The sequence below is a fragment of the Dermacentor albipictus genome, chromosome 1 (assembly GCF_038994185.2).
Source record: "Dermacentor albipictus isolate Rhodes 1998 colony chromosome 1, USDA_Dalb.pri_finalv2, whole genome shotgun sequence".
In the NCBI taxonomy this organism is placed as follows: Eukaryota; Metazoa; Arthropoda; class Arachnida; order Ixodida; family Ixodidae; genus Dermacentor; species Dermacentor albipictus.
This window is the reverse complement of record NC_091821.1, coordinates 233,933,672-233,946,924: the sequence shown is the minus strand read 5'-3', so window position 1 is coordinate 233,946,924 and position 13,253 is coordinate 233,933,672. Positions and strand designations below refer to the sequence as shown.

Below are 13,253 nucleotides of genomic sequence, written 5' to 3'. Positions count from 1 at the left end.
TGTTCTTAGGCAACCGGCTCGAGCCTCAAATAGCAAGGCACGGCCCTTTGTGCTCTCGTACAGACTTTCCCTTCTAATTTCTTTCTTCCCATTCTTGTAAATCTCAATCGTCCTTTTTGTTTCAATTCTATGCATCCGATTAAGTGTCTCTGTTTCTCTCACTTTTTCTCTGATGACTCCTGGTTGTCCATGTACTTTCAATTACCCTGTATTTGGTTATCAACTTTCTTCATCTCTTCCTCTATTCCGCGTCCGCGCTTTTCAGGTACAAATACTTGCGCACTTTAGCCACCCATTAATTCTGATCCATGTTCCTGAGTCTTTCTTTAAAATTAATTTTTATCTGACTTCAAAAGAGACCCAACCTATCTCCCCTTGCACTGCCTCTTTGTGGTTTCGGCGTAGGCTCGAGCTAAAGCCAAGCGACCCACCGATCTTTGGTTAACTTCCAACCCCGACAATATGTCTGATTTTAGACACAGAATGGTATTTGCGAACGTCAGCGCTGGCACCATGACTCCTTTCCAGATTCTATGCACCACCTCATAATTATTGTGGCCCCAAAGTGCCCTATGTTTCATTATTACTGCATTCCGCTTGCCCTTTATTTTCAGATTATCTTGAGGGGTGCTTGAGTAAGGCTTTCCTCTGCTTATGTATACGCCGAAGTATTTATATTGCTTGACTATGGGAATGACTTGCCGTTGAGTTGCCACCACGTAAATACTCGTCTCTTCATTAAAGATCATAGTTTCCGATTTCCCTGTGCTAAACTTTAGGCCTAGATTTGTCGTTGCGTTGCCACGCACATTGGCCAGTGTTTGTAATTTGCTTGCTTTGTTCGATGGTAGCACTATGTCGTCCGCATACATCAGTGCGGGGACCTTCTGTTGCACCATTTGTCCATTACGCGTGTATGATAAATCAAATCCTAATTGACTGTTTCCCAGTTGCCTATGTCCTTAACATACCTCAAGCGTGCTCGTCATTTATATGCAGCGAACTCGCTCGCATTCGCCCTCCTTGCACTATAGCTCTCCTCTGAATCTCTACATGTCGGGAGAGCGCATGTCCGCACTGTGTTCTTTTCTATTATGTCGCTCACCGATGTGAACATCACGTGGCGACAGGTCGTATCTGCCGTGCTTGCGTAGGCATTTCACTGAGCATAAAATGCGAGAACGTCCTGCCGCGCTCGGCTGGTGTCCCATTCCGTGCGCTCCCGCTCCCAAAGTTGCTGACGAAGCGCGACCGCTCTCGCGTGAGCTCGAGCTGCGCTGCGGGAGCAACTCGCCGGTGGCCAGCACGGCAACAGCCTCGTTTGCGCCATCGCCCCTGATGTTCGGCGTTGCATAGTCGAAGAATGGGCGGCGGTCGCGGAGAGGGTCTCCAGCGAGGCCTCCTCGCCGAGCGCCTGCCGCAAGACGCGCACGGCCGTCCCGTCCGCGGCACTCGGCCGCCCCGTGCAGGATGGGATGCTGGGTCCTGCTGCTGCTCCTGCGCCTCGCCGGTGAGAGGACCCACTCTTCTGCCCTCTCTCTGCGCGCGCTCAACACGAGCGGGCGACTAGACCCAGGCGCATCATCAGCGCCCATCTTTGGCTGCGCGCGCGTATGCAGTAGTTATCGCTGACTGCGACTTTGCGTTTGAGATTTCCTAAATGCGACAGGCAGACAGCACGCGAAAGTTGTGGCTAGCAGTTAACAACAGTACCGCGCCGCAGTTTCGGATAAAAAAAAACATGTAATTGGTTCAGGTCGTGCAAAGCGGTCGCTTTCAGTACGCACATGCACAGTTCGAGCGAGCGTGCGGTAGCCGTCTGTCTGTGCGTGCAGCAAACTTGATGGGATGTGCTGTTCTCAGGATTGCTGCACCGGTTGTTTTTTGAACGCGATGTGGTGGATGGCGAGGCTTTGAATTTTGCTCGTCACGGTTTCAGAGTGCCCATACGCTTGTGGAGCGGAGCGCATCAGAATGCACGTTTTGCTTGCAGCGTAGTATATATGTCATGATGCTCCCTCAGCTCTATGCTGCCAGAGTTCGCAAAGCAAGAGCGGTGTTCGGGTACTATGCGCCCTAATTGCTCTGCTGTGCGCGGAAGCTTTGCACCATATAAACTGCTCCGTTGTCCCATGTCTAGGGGTGGTCGAAGTCAACTTTTGCTTGTGTAGCCATCTGGAAGCCTTCAAGGCGCACTAGCCTCGAATGGTGGATGCTTGCGCATAGTTCCAACTCCACGGTAAAAAAAAATACAGCTTCTTCGGACGCACCAATACTGTGCCTTGTTTCAAATTTGGAAAATAAGTATTCTTTGGGGCAGGTTGGCGCACTGCGACCCGCCGTGGTTGCTTAGTGGCTATGGTGCTGGGCTACTAAGCACGAGGTCGCGGGATCGAATCACGGCCACAGTAGCCGCATTTCGATGGAGGCGAAAACATCCGTGTACTTAGCTTTAGGTGCACGTCAAAGAGCCTCTGGTGGCCCGGATCACCCCCATTACGGCATGCCACGTAATGAAATCGTGGTTTTGGCGCGTAAAACCCCACTTTTATAGTGGCAGCATAATTGGAAAAGGTTGAGGCATAAAACGCGTGACCAGAAGGAAGACGGCACGGGCGCCCATCCCGTCCATATCGACTTTCCTGTGGTCTCGAGTTATGAGCTTCAACCTTTTCCAAATTAGAAGTATTAAGATATGACTTAAAATTAATTTTGTGTGTGAGTTGGCATATAGAACGCCGTCGAAAATGTGCTGTTTTGTCAGTTCTGTGTGCTTCTAAATGACTATCTCGAGGTAAATTATGCGTACTAGTTGGCAAAATAATATATTGATACAAATACGTATTTATAAATATGGCAAGGGCTCCAAGTTTCAAGCATGCCCGGAGCTTATTGTATACGACCTCGCGTCACGACTCCGGCGATCTCGCTTTCGAGCTGGAAACGCAAGCTTAATTTAAGGAATGCCGCAGCCTCTGTAAGCGTGACATTATACAGGGTGTTTCACGTAACCTGTGCCAAGGATTTAAAGAAAGTGTTTAGCCGCGGCTGAATCAAACCAACAGCATATTGTTTGCCGTCATGTGGCGCTCCTTAGTTTTTTATATTCCGCTTAATTAGGTAACTGAATTATGCAAAATTTTTCAATATGCACTGTAGGGCCAAGCGCGTTTCGTTGCGTTGTAGATGGGGTTCAGAAACGACCAATGCAACTTTTTGTGGCAGCGTACATGCTGCGTGGCCATTTTTTTTTTCGGCGTTTTAAGAAAGCCCTCGAAATATGAAGTAAAACCGCGCTCGTGCGCTCGTGCGCTATCGCATTGCAGCGCTCTCCACCATGCGTCGAGCCTATCGCTTATCAGGGAGGACGGCGCTTCCTCTCCCGTGTGCCGCCGCCAAAGATGCTGACGCAAGCGGATGTCTGGAGCTGCGGCCGCCACGGTCCGCGCGCACGGCTCTTTTTGCACGAAGTGCGGTTGAGAACGCTGCAATACGATAGCGCACGAGCGCAGTCACGTGGTTTTATTTCATATTTCGCGGGCTTTCTTTATTAAATGCCGAAAAGCAAAATCGGCATGTGCCTTGCCACAAAAAAACGGATCGGTCGTTTCTGAATCCCCGCTATAACGCAACGAAAGCTAGTTGGTAATTCATGATCAAAAATAACGTACAGCGCGAAGGACAAGGACTGCGATAGACCTAAATCTAACAGTACATTCGACTGGTCGTTTCAGAAGCTGCGACAGCGCTACAAAAGTCGTGTAATACAGCGACCAAGCTTTACTGCGAGTATTTAAAAAAGAAAGAGATTCACTTTCGATAATTCGGCCATGTCATCACTACTAGACTTGCTTATTCTTGTAAAGTTGTCACGTACGCGACTTTTCGTAGCACTGCCAGAGTGATCAGAAGAGACCAATCGAATGTGCGGCAAAGTATACACGAGTGCGTTTCGTCCTGATGGCAACGCGGTCGGGAATCGAACTCAAGACCTCGTGTACATCAACAGAACGTCGTAGCAACTGAGCCAACGCGGCGAGTGTAGCAAGGTTCAATAGAATGGAATTAAATTCTGGGATTCTACGTGCCTACACCACAATTTGATTACGAGGCACGCCGTAGTGAAGGACTCCGGCTTAATTTTGACCGCACGGGGATCCTTAACGTGCCTCCAATGCGCGGTACATGGGCGTCACTGCATTTCGCTCCCGATCGAAATGCGGCCGCCGCGACCTCCGTGCTTAGCAGCACAACACCATAGCCGCTAAGCCACCACGGCGGGTGAAACTTCAGTAGGGCTGTTGACACTTGGGTACCTAGCCGGGGAAAGCAGATATTGGGCTTATTTAGGTTGGTTGGTGCCATATATTAAAGTAAAGTAAACGGAACAATATCACAGCTAAAGAACAGAAATCCCCAGGCTCTAATGAATCAGTCCATTCCTGGGACTCGTTTAATGCGGAGAGTACACCAAGTACGCCCCCCCCCCCCCCCCCCCCGCCCAATGATGCAACGTGTTATGCAAATCTTGTTCAAGTTCGAAATTTTTCTCAATTTGGCCAATTTTATGCCACTTTTGTGCAGTTACACACATTCCCTTAACCGGCTTTTTACTGCATCCTAGCTTACTTAACTTTCTCGCGCGATCAGGCCCTCTGTCTGTCTTTCGTTAATCTGTTCCTCCGAAATGTACAGCAACAACATAGATATAGCACGAGCCAAGCGATAAGCACTTCGCTCGCTGCTGATTCCTTACCCGAATTTTCAATTTAGGCAACTGGGTTGGCGCCCTTCTATCTTCACGGGCTTTCGGTGAGGAGGTAATGGTGCGAATGTACGGAACGCAAACTCATTTCCTGCTGTCGCAGTCAAAGAAAGAAAGCGCACGTGTCTGCGTTCTTGTCCTGTCCTTGCAAACCTTTATTTTTTAAATTTATTTCGACTGTAGCTCTTCATTACGGTAAAGGATTGGAACGCCGCTTTGGAGTACAAGCTTTAAGTTTGGCGGTACTTCCTTCCGGGGCGACGTGTGTACTAAATGTGATGTAACCCGATCGAAGCTCTCGGGCTTCACCGTCCGCTTACGATTACGCTTTCACTTTCTGACCGTGCAGCCACTCTGAAATTTAAGGCAGCACGTTTGTTACTATACGCGGTATATGCGATAATTTCTGCTTAGAGTAAAAGTAAAGAGTAAAAGCGCGGAAACTACGTCCCTGGAAAAGAAGAAAAAGAAAGAAGAACGCGCCGCGGTCACACAGCGACATGGCATTGCACTGCTTAGGTCACGAATTCGATCGCTGGTGTGGCGGCCGCATTTAGATGGGGGCGAAATGCAAGAACGCTCGCGCAATGAGATTAGGTACACGTCAAAAAACCCCGGGTGGACGAAATTGATTTGGAGTCCCCCACTAACTCATAGTTAGATCGTGGTTTCGGCGCGTGAAACGCCATAATTATGACTATTTTTTTTAAGGAAGAAGGCATTGCAACTGATGCGTCAGAACGTAGATGTATGCTTGTCGCGAGAAAATAGTGTTCCCATGGTATCAACTGAGTTAAGCTGTTTCCTCACAGGCAGTCGTAATATACATCGTGTGCTGTGCAGTTGAGGTCTTGTGTATTAGTTTGCACCACAAATCTTGTATTCGCGCTTTATGTATGTGCTTTTGGCGTTGAAAGTTTACAGGGCGCGGAATCCGCGAGAAAGCTCAATTTTTTTGCAAAGCCAGGGCACGCAGCCTAGAATTTAGAGTTGCAGCTTGTGATAAAGTATGGACAGTCAGCAGAGTCGTCCAATCCTTGACATGATGCCCGGTCAAACTGCCCGGAAACTAAGTTTTGATTTCTCTCTCTCTCTTTCGGTTTGCAGAAGCCGTGTCCCGTGAACGTTTGACGCCGATTGAACGTAACAGTTGCAACGCGTACAGTTCACTTAACGGTTTCTATAGTACACCTGGCCTGCTCAAATTGGCATGATCGGCTTCACATATCTAGATAATAAACTCAATAATAATAATAATAATAATAATAATAATAATAATAATAATAATAATAATAATAATAATAATAATAATAATAATAATAATAATAATAATAATGATGGATATTAAACTATTACTGAACGGGGTACTGCACTGCATCATTACGCCGAATTTCGCAAATCGCAGAATACTCCACTCATATCCGAGATCATGAAAAGTGAGATTTTCGGCAAGAACAGAGCTGCATGGCTCTTTATTTCGTCACCCATGAAATTCAACGTGGTGTTAAAACACAAGCTTGCACGGCGCAAGGACATTGTATGACTTACAACAACCAATGAAGCACGTCTTAGGATACAGGTGGAGTTTTTACCGATGGCGTTGTCCTCCTGCATTACTGAATACAAGCTATAAAACCTTTAAGACAGTTCACTCTGCGGTCCAGGAGTAAACGAAGGAGACGTAGAAGCTACCTATATACAGGCAGCACGTAGAGCATACGCAAATTGTCAATTCTGTCCCCAGTTGTCCTAATTCGAACGCACTTGCAAAGCCAGAAGGCCAGAAATCGGGTCATGGCCAAGGAGAACACAACTTATAATACGTTACGTCGCAAAATCGACTTTGGCAGGATACTTAGACACGCCGAGAGGCTTCTGCAGCGCGAAGTTCATGGATATTGGTACAGGTTCTTCGATATAAACCACCAAAAAGGTATTTGTTAGACCGCTTCTGTAACATAGTCACAAAGGGCCACGACAACACTCTTCTGCTTGGTGATACACGACAAGACTTGAAGTACTTCGGCCGCAAACGTGTTTGCTGTCGCAGCAGGACGCCCGAGCCAATAATCCTTGTGACAGGTTTATTTCTCTAAGCTAAATTACCGTCTGCATTCAGCCGTAAAACATGTGCGGAAGGCATCAATAAGGAACAGCGTGAAACAATCGAAGAGGAAAAACAGCATTTGCAAAAGCATTGCGTGTCGATTTTCCTTTTTCTTATGTTGCGCTTGTTTTCTTTTCTCCATTTTCTTTCTTTTTTGTTCGCTTGTTTGTTGCTTCCGCGCGCTACACGCCCTGCATGGTGGCCCTATGGCGTAGCGCCGCTATAGGTCGCGGCATCAAATCCCGGCCACGGCGACCGCATTTCGATGGGGGCGAAGTGCAAAAACACCGGTGCGCTTAGATTTATGTGCACGATAAAGAACCCCAGGTGGTTTGCTAAAGCGCAAGCCCTCACCTTTAAAGAATGTTTAACAGAACGCACGAGCGCAAACGTCCCTATCCGTGTCGACTTTCCTGAACGCATTGTACATCTAGGCCGGAAACACGAAACGGAACGTGTTTTGGTAGCCCTACAGACTTGCTGTATACGAGTATACGCTCCCAAAGGAACTGAGGGGCATAAACAGTTCAGAATCGCTGGACTCTAGACGGTGACGATGATGATGGCAACCACTTTGGAACGGGGCGGCAGCAAATAGTCACCTAACCTGCTTGATCTAATCAGGTTTTACTACATCAATCGCAGTCTATCATTTTGGCTATCTCTCCTTGGTCTTTTCTTTCTTTATTAAAACCTACCTCTCCTAATTGTACAGTTACCTATGTCTGCAATGACTCCGGTTCTGGCAATGTATTCCCTGCTTTTTTTTTTTTATCCAATACTCTAAACGTCTCTTGCGTCTCGACTATAGACCAGTTAATGCTTCCATCGGTTTTGAATACCAGCGCTTCTGGAAAATGGACGTTTCCTACACGTCTCGCTTGGTGAATACTTTCGCATTCCAAGGATGTGCCGAGTTGTGTCTGGACTTTAGCTGCAGCAGACACATGCCTTATCCTGTTGCGAATATTTGTTCCGGTATGTTTTTGTCCTCATGCCTCAACTAGCAAGGCACTGCTCTTTGTGTTATTGTACCTTTGTTCTGATTTCTTTATTGCCGCATATGTAAATTTCCCGTATAGCAGCGTATGGTGAGGCGCCGTCTAGTGAAATTTGACGCTGTCCGCGTTTCTCCGTCCCGTGCACTGTGCAGCTAAACAAACGCAGCCCCGCTATTTTCCAAAAACCTTTTCTTTTCCTCTTTTTCCTTTTTTGTTTGCACTTGTAGGTTAGCACTAAGAAAAATCTTTAAAAAAGCAAAGAGCCAGACAGAGCACAGGCGACTGTATACCCACACACCCCGCCGCTTTCTTTCTCGCGTCTTCCAAGTGAGCTTACATAAGCAGTCTCGCCTGGATGTAACCTGGCATTGAAGCGCGTGCCACGTCGTGGCATGTGCGGCGGCACGCCTCCTTTGAGGCGCTTTCAGGTGCACCCTTTTCGGCGTCCAAGCTGACCCGTCGCAGCGCGCGGCGGGAGACACAGCAGCTGCCAACAGCGCGGGTCAAAAAAAAAAGGAAAGAACGAACGAAGAGCAGAGCCGCCGCCCAGCGCTGGCTGCATGCACGGACGAGCGGCTTTGATGTGCACCACGGGCGAGATAACGGCCACCGAATTACAATTAACGTTCGTGGCCAAGGTTGCGTCTGTGCCCTCCCCACTCGAGCGCGCCTTAGCGATGCGATGGAAGAGATTCGAATCTAGGCCGAGGCGCCTTTTCAGCCCCTTCTCGAAAGGCCGACAGCGACAATAAAGGAGGGAGGAGATCATTCGCGGTTCCGCGTCCCCTGCTCCTGTTGCAGCGTGACAGCGGAGGTAGCCACCACCCTGGGCAAGGGCAGTCGGCCGGACACGGCCGGACACGGCCGGACACGGCGCGACCCCCCTCCTCCACACGTGGTCACTCGGGGAAAGGCCGACCTAGCACGCACCAAGAGGCGCCTCGACAGTGTACACCTTTCTGGGTAGTTGCGTCGTATCGGGGACCTACATATGGGGCGTACACACTGCACGGGCGCCGGAATGCACTGTTATGCACGATCGAAGCACAGTTACCTTCCTGCCGGTCGGTCGTTAAGGGTAACAGGTCTCTTTGTCTTGCGGGATGCCGCGCGGCAGAGCACGTATCTCCAGTGGCGTTTGCCCATTTACTGATAGCAGCGACCGCTGAAGCAACTTAATAGCCGTGGGTCAAAAAGAGATTATATCCTTCACTCATTTTACCAGGTACTTAGTCAAAAATATTAATTCTTAAAAAAGAATGTATAGTTATCTCTCTCTTGTTTAAATTTTTTTAAGCGAGGGGGGAGGGGGCACATAATTTGCTTTGGTGAACATGATAATCTGTGCGGTAATCATTGAACTATATAATTAACTAAAGCTCACTGTTTCACATTGTGAGTAATTTATGGAATATAGTGCAGATGCGGAATTTAAGTCAGTAAATGCTCAAGACAAGTTCAGTGCCCAAGAGTCTACAACACCAATTTCAAGATATGTGTCCGCAAACAATTAAATATTTTCTCAGAAAGCCTTTACTTACTGGACAAAACCATGCGGAATACACTTTGCGGCACGTTTAGAGACGAATATCTCGGACGCGGTTGTAGTTTCAGGATTTGTGCCAAGTAGAAATGCGTTCAGCCATGGGTCAGGCGTCGATTCTGAAAGTTTAAGATATACCCTGAAATAAAAAGCCCTCCAATTATCAAATTTCTGTATTTGAGGGTTTATGAGTGATATATGGCACAAAGTAGGGTGTCCGCTGGTGCGATATTGTCGCCGGAAGGATAAAGTTTACCTACTGCAATGTTCATTTTTTCTTTTTTATTTCCTTCTTTTTTTCTTTCAGGACAGAGCTTAATTCGTAGAAACGCCTACTGTGTCTCGTGCATCAACGGGACACGCCCTCAATGTACCGTGCAAGCTCCATTTCGTTTTGTAATTGCTCCGGTGGTTATCACAGGATTGACTCTAGGATCGACTCTAGCTAAACGCGCCTTTGGCTAAATCCTTGTCCCGTACATGTGTGACCCCATCAAAGCGGTCTGCTGTGTCGCGGTGCGGTGATAAGCTTAACCTTGTTCCGCCAAAGCTACAATACTCTCAGTGAAAGCACTACTGCAAGAGCGCTTCTAATTGTACGATATTGGGGTTCTGACTGCGGAGTAATGCTGTTGACTGGAACAAACAAATCCAAAACGAAAACGCATCAGTTGAAGACATATTAAGTGTACACGTGGAAAATAGCAGCGCTAAAGAGGAGCGCCCCTTTCACTGTCCGCACTGCCACGTGCTGCGCGGTCGCCAGATCGCGGAGACAAACGAAGCGTGCAACAGCGGAGCTGAGGGCGGCGCCAGAACAATGCTGCAGTTGGGACAGCAGCGTCCAGAGGCGGGGGAGGGCAGCAGCAGAACGATGCGTGATGTCGTAATACGTATATATGCCGCCCGGCACAAAACGGAATCGCGTATGAAAGCACACCCATTTTGCGAATGAATGGGGCGAAGGACGCCCATCACAAGTATACCACGCAAGGTGATGACACCGCTCCTCTCAGCCTCAACTACGCGGCAATTAACGGGACAATCGTTAATTGCAGGCTATTTCATATGGTGCAAGAGTCTTAGCGCAACTTCGGTTCACAAGCGAACACGCCTTTCAACCATTTGTGAGGTGATGTAGAGAAGTTGGCGCCCAAACCTTGCACAGTGCACATATAAACGCCCCTGCCCTGCGCATTGGGCGCACGTTAAAGGTCCCCTGGTGGTGAAATTTAATCCCGAGTCCCCTCACTACAGTGTGCTGTCAGGATTGGGGGCTCAATCCCATCGCTCGTGATCCTTTGTCAAGATTGGAGTCCGGCATGAATTCGAAGGTAGCTGGCCCATGCCGTCGTCCAACTTATCCACGCTGAGGACGTTGATGAAGGGAAGAACTGCTTCTCATCGAGAACGAGGAATATGGGTTTATTTACAGTATTTAAATCAGTCTAACATGACTGCTTGAGAAAAAGAGTGTCAGTCCAACATGACTGCACGAGAGAAGTGTGTCCAACATTCGCACCACAGCAGTTTTTAAACACTCGGTCCTCCCGCGATACAAGGTGACGCGAGCGTTCGTTTACTCATTGTCAACGTGCCACCGCCCCGCAGAACAGTTTACGCACACATAGGCACACGCATTCCGATGTCCGGCGCCGACGTCAGAGGGGCGCCGTTCCGGGAAGCTCGGAGCCATGGTGGGTAGCTCGTTGTCCTGCGTCCCGGACCGCGCGTGGGAAGCAACAAAAAACGGCTTTCCCGCGGCAGCTTGCTCACGCGTAGCAGATCAGGTCCGCGCTGGGGAGCTCGGGCACAATAGTTCGCCCGCCGAACTCGTTCCGTCACAACGGCGATGGGGCTGGAGGATGGCGGCGGTTTTCAGCACAAAGCCTGCTTCATCGAACGCATCCTAGCTGAAGCGACGGAGAGTGGGGGATGCGTGTCTTGTTCCCCGGTCGTAACTGGGTGGCAATCTTGCATTGCAGCTCGCCATTCTTAACAGTGCCTCGTAGTCAAATCGTGGTCTTGACACGTAAAACCGCAGAATTCAATTCAATTCAGTGCACAATTGCACAGTGGGACTCCTGATTTTCTGTGATATCATTAAACGCGCCTTGAATCCAGGGCGTGATGTGTCTTGCATTGCGTCATGTTTTGCAGACACTGCGAAATCAAACGTTGCGTAGCTTTACAGTTCTGTTTGCCAGAGAGTATGAGGGCGTCTGCCATGGACTCTTGAGATGTTGTGGTCCAAGAAAAGAAAAATAACTGCGATAGATTCTGTCAGCTGACCATCTGTATCCGTGTCAGAAAAAGAAATCTTGTTTCTTTCCCGATAGTGATCTGTGACGCATGGAAATTGCTGGGTTGTTTTGTTTGTCCTGTTTTTCCTTTATTGTGCGATGACATGTATATCGATCACGTGCAATAAAACCAACAGTTATAGTATATCGCGCCTTGTCCCTGTCTTTCTGTCACCTTTTGTGTTCCGTTTGCGCTATTCTGTACATGTTAGATTCCGTCGTGACATTGCTCCGGGGGTGACCTTGGGATTACGTTGTTGGCTACCCAAATAATGAAAAAAGTCAGCTAAGTAGAGTTTCTTGGGGCTGAATGATTATAGAGTGAAGGGCAAACGTGCACGGGGCTAAGGGAGAAAACGCAGTACCAGCCTGTTCCTATTTTCGGCCTGCGTTGATTTATGCTTTATTTTGCTGTGAAGAGGGGCCATCATCTTACCAATTTTGCTTTTTTTTTCGAAGGGAACATTCACGCATGCGCTGTGCCCAGCGGCCTCACTCATATGCTGAAGATGCCGAAGCGATCTGTGGCCAGCCCCATCGTGCATTCTCCGGAACCGGCATGGCCACGACCTCGGCCTTGGAGGATAACGGAAGGCCGCTCTGGACACAGGCCTTCGGAAGCGTTTAGGACCACTGTGGTCCTCACCGACGAGGAATACTTCGCCTCATTGCATCCTTCAGAGTCCCAGAACAGTCCTGAGACCGCTGACCATAAGCCCTTCTTCGACGGCTATGCCGACGGGAGGTCGAGAGAACCCGACGGAGGCGAACCTGAGGAACCCATGGCCCCAGACCGTGAGGAAGACACTGCAGCTGACCAATTGAAATCGAGCGCCGAGGTTCTGAGGGAGCATTTAGAAAGCTTCCTCAGTGATATGAGAAACGACCTCGACATACACTTGAAGGAGAGAGCCAGGGTTCGAATATTCAATGAATTTCTCGGATACGGACTGGAGACGCGGTACCAAAACTTCACAGGGGAGCTTTACAAAGACTTGGTAACTATATTGGCTCGCTTGCCTTGAACCTCGTTAGCTATCTGATCTGTGCTATTTGGGTTTTTATGCCAGCCAACTGAAAAGCCTAGTGTAGTTTTCCATCAGTCGATCTTAACAGCCGCGGCATAACCGTTTACTGATGACATATGGAAGGCAGCGCTTGTTTCCGGATGTTGTTGCTCTAGCATTGTTGCTTGTGGCCGACAAAAAAGAAAAAAAGAAGAGAGAGAGAGAGATTGGTCGGGGCGCTTATCACATTTATTCTCACCACTTCAGGGTATAACGACATTGCTCAAACTAACGAAAACCATCATGGGAACTCAGAATACAATGGATCACTGAAACAATTTATGCTCCACAACATGGGCTAAAATTAATAAAGAGCACAAAATTACGTCGAGAAAGAGAGAAAGGGCTCTGTATTATAAAATGTGTTTGCCGGCATGCATATACCGCTGGCGTGCTACTCTGCAAAGGGAGGGGAAAGGGGATCAAATTATTTTACAGCAAAGAGGAAAAAAGGAGGAGAGAAGGAA

The 13,253-nt window shown here is 48.5% G+C and overlaps 1 protein-coding gene across 3 annotated transcripts in view; it reads left to right on the top strand.

Annotated features, from left to right (window-relative positions):
- Window positions 1-1,056: 1,056 nt before the first annotated feature.
- LOC135901285 (uncharacterized) overlaps window positions 1,057-13,253 on the top strand; it is a 31,484-nt gene continuing 19,287 nt past the window's right edge. For 2 of the 3 annotated variants that reach the window (XM_070534613.1, XM_070534609.1), the window contains exons 1-2: window positions 1,057-1,510; window positions 12,179-12,729. In XM_070534613.1, coding sequence (XP_070390714.1) covers window positions 1,471-1,510; window positions 12,179-12,729 — 591 coding nt within the window. In that variant the 5' untranslated portion in view covers window positions 1,057-1,470. The remainder of the gene's footprint in view (window positions 1,511-12,178; window positions 12,730-13,253) is intronic. The other variant, XM_065431024.2, reaches the window with a different exon arrangement.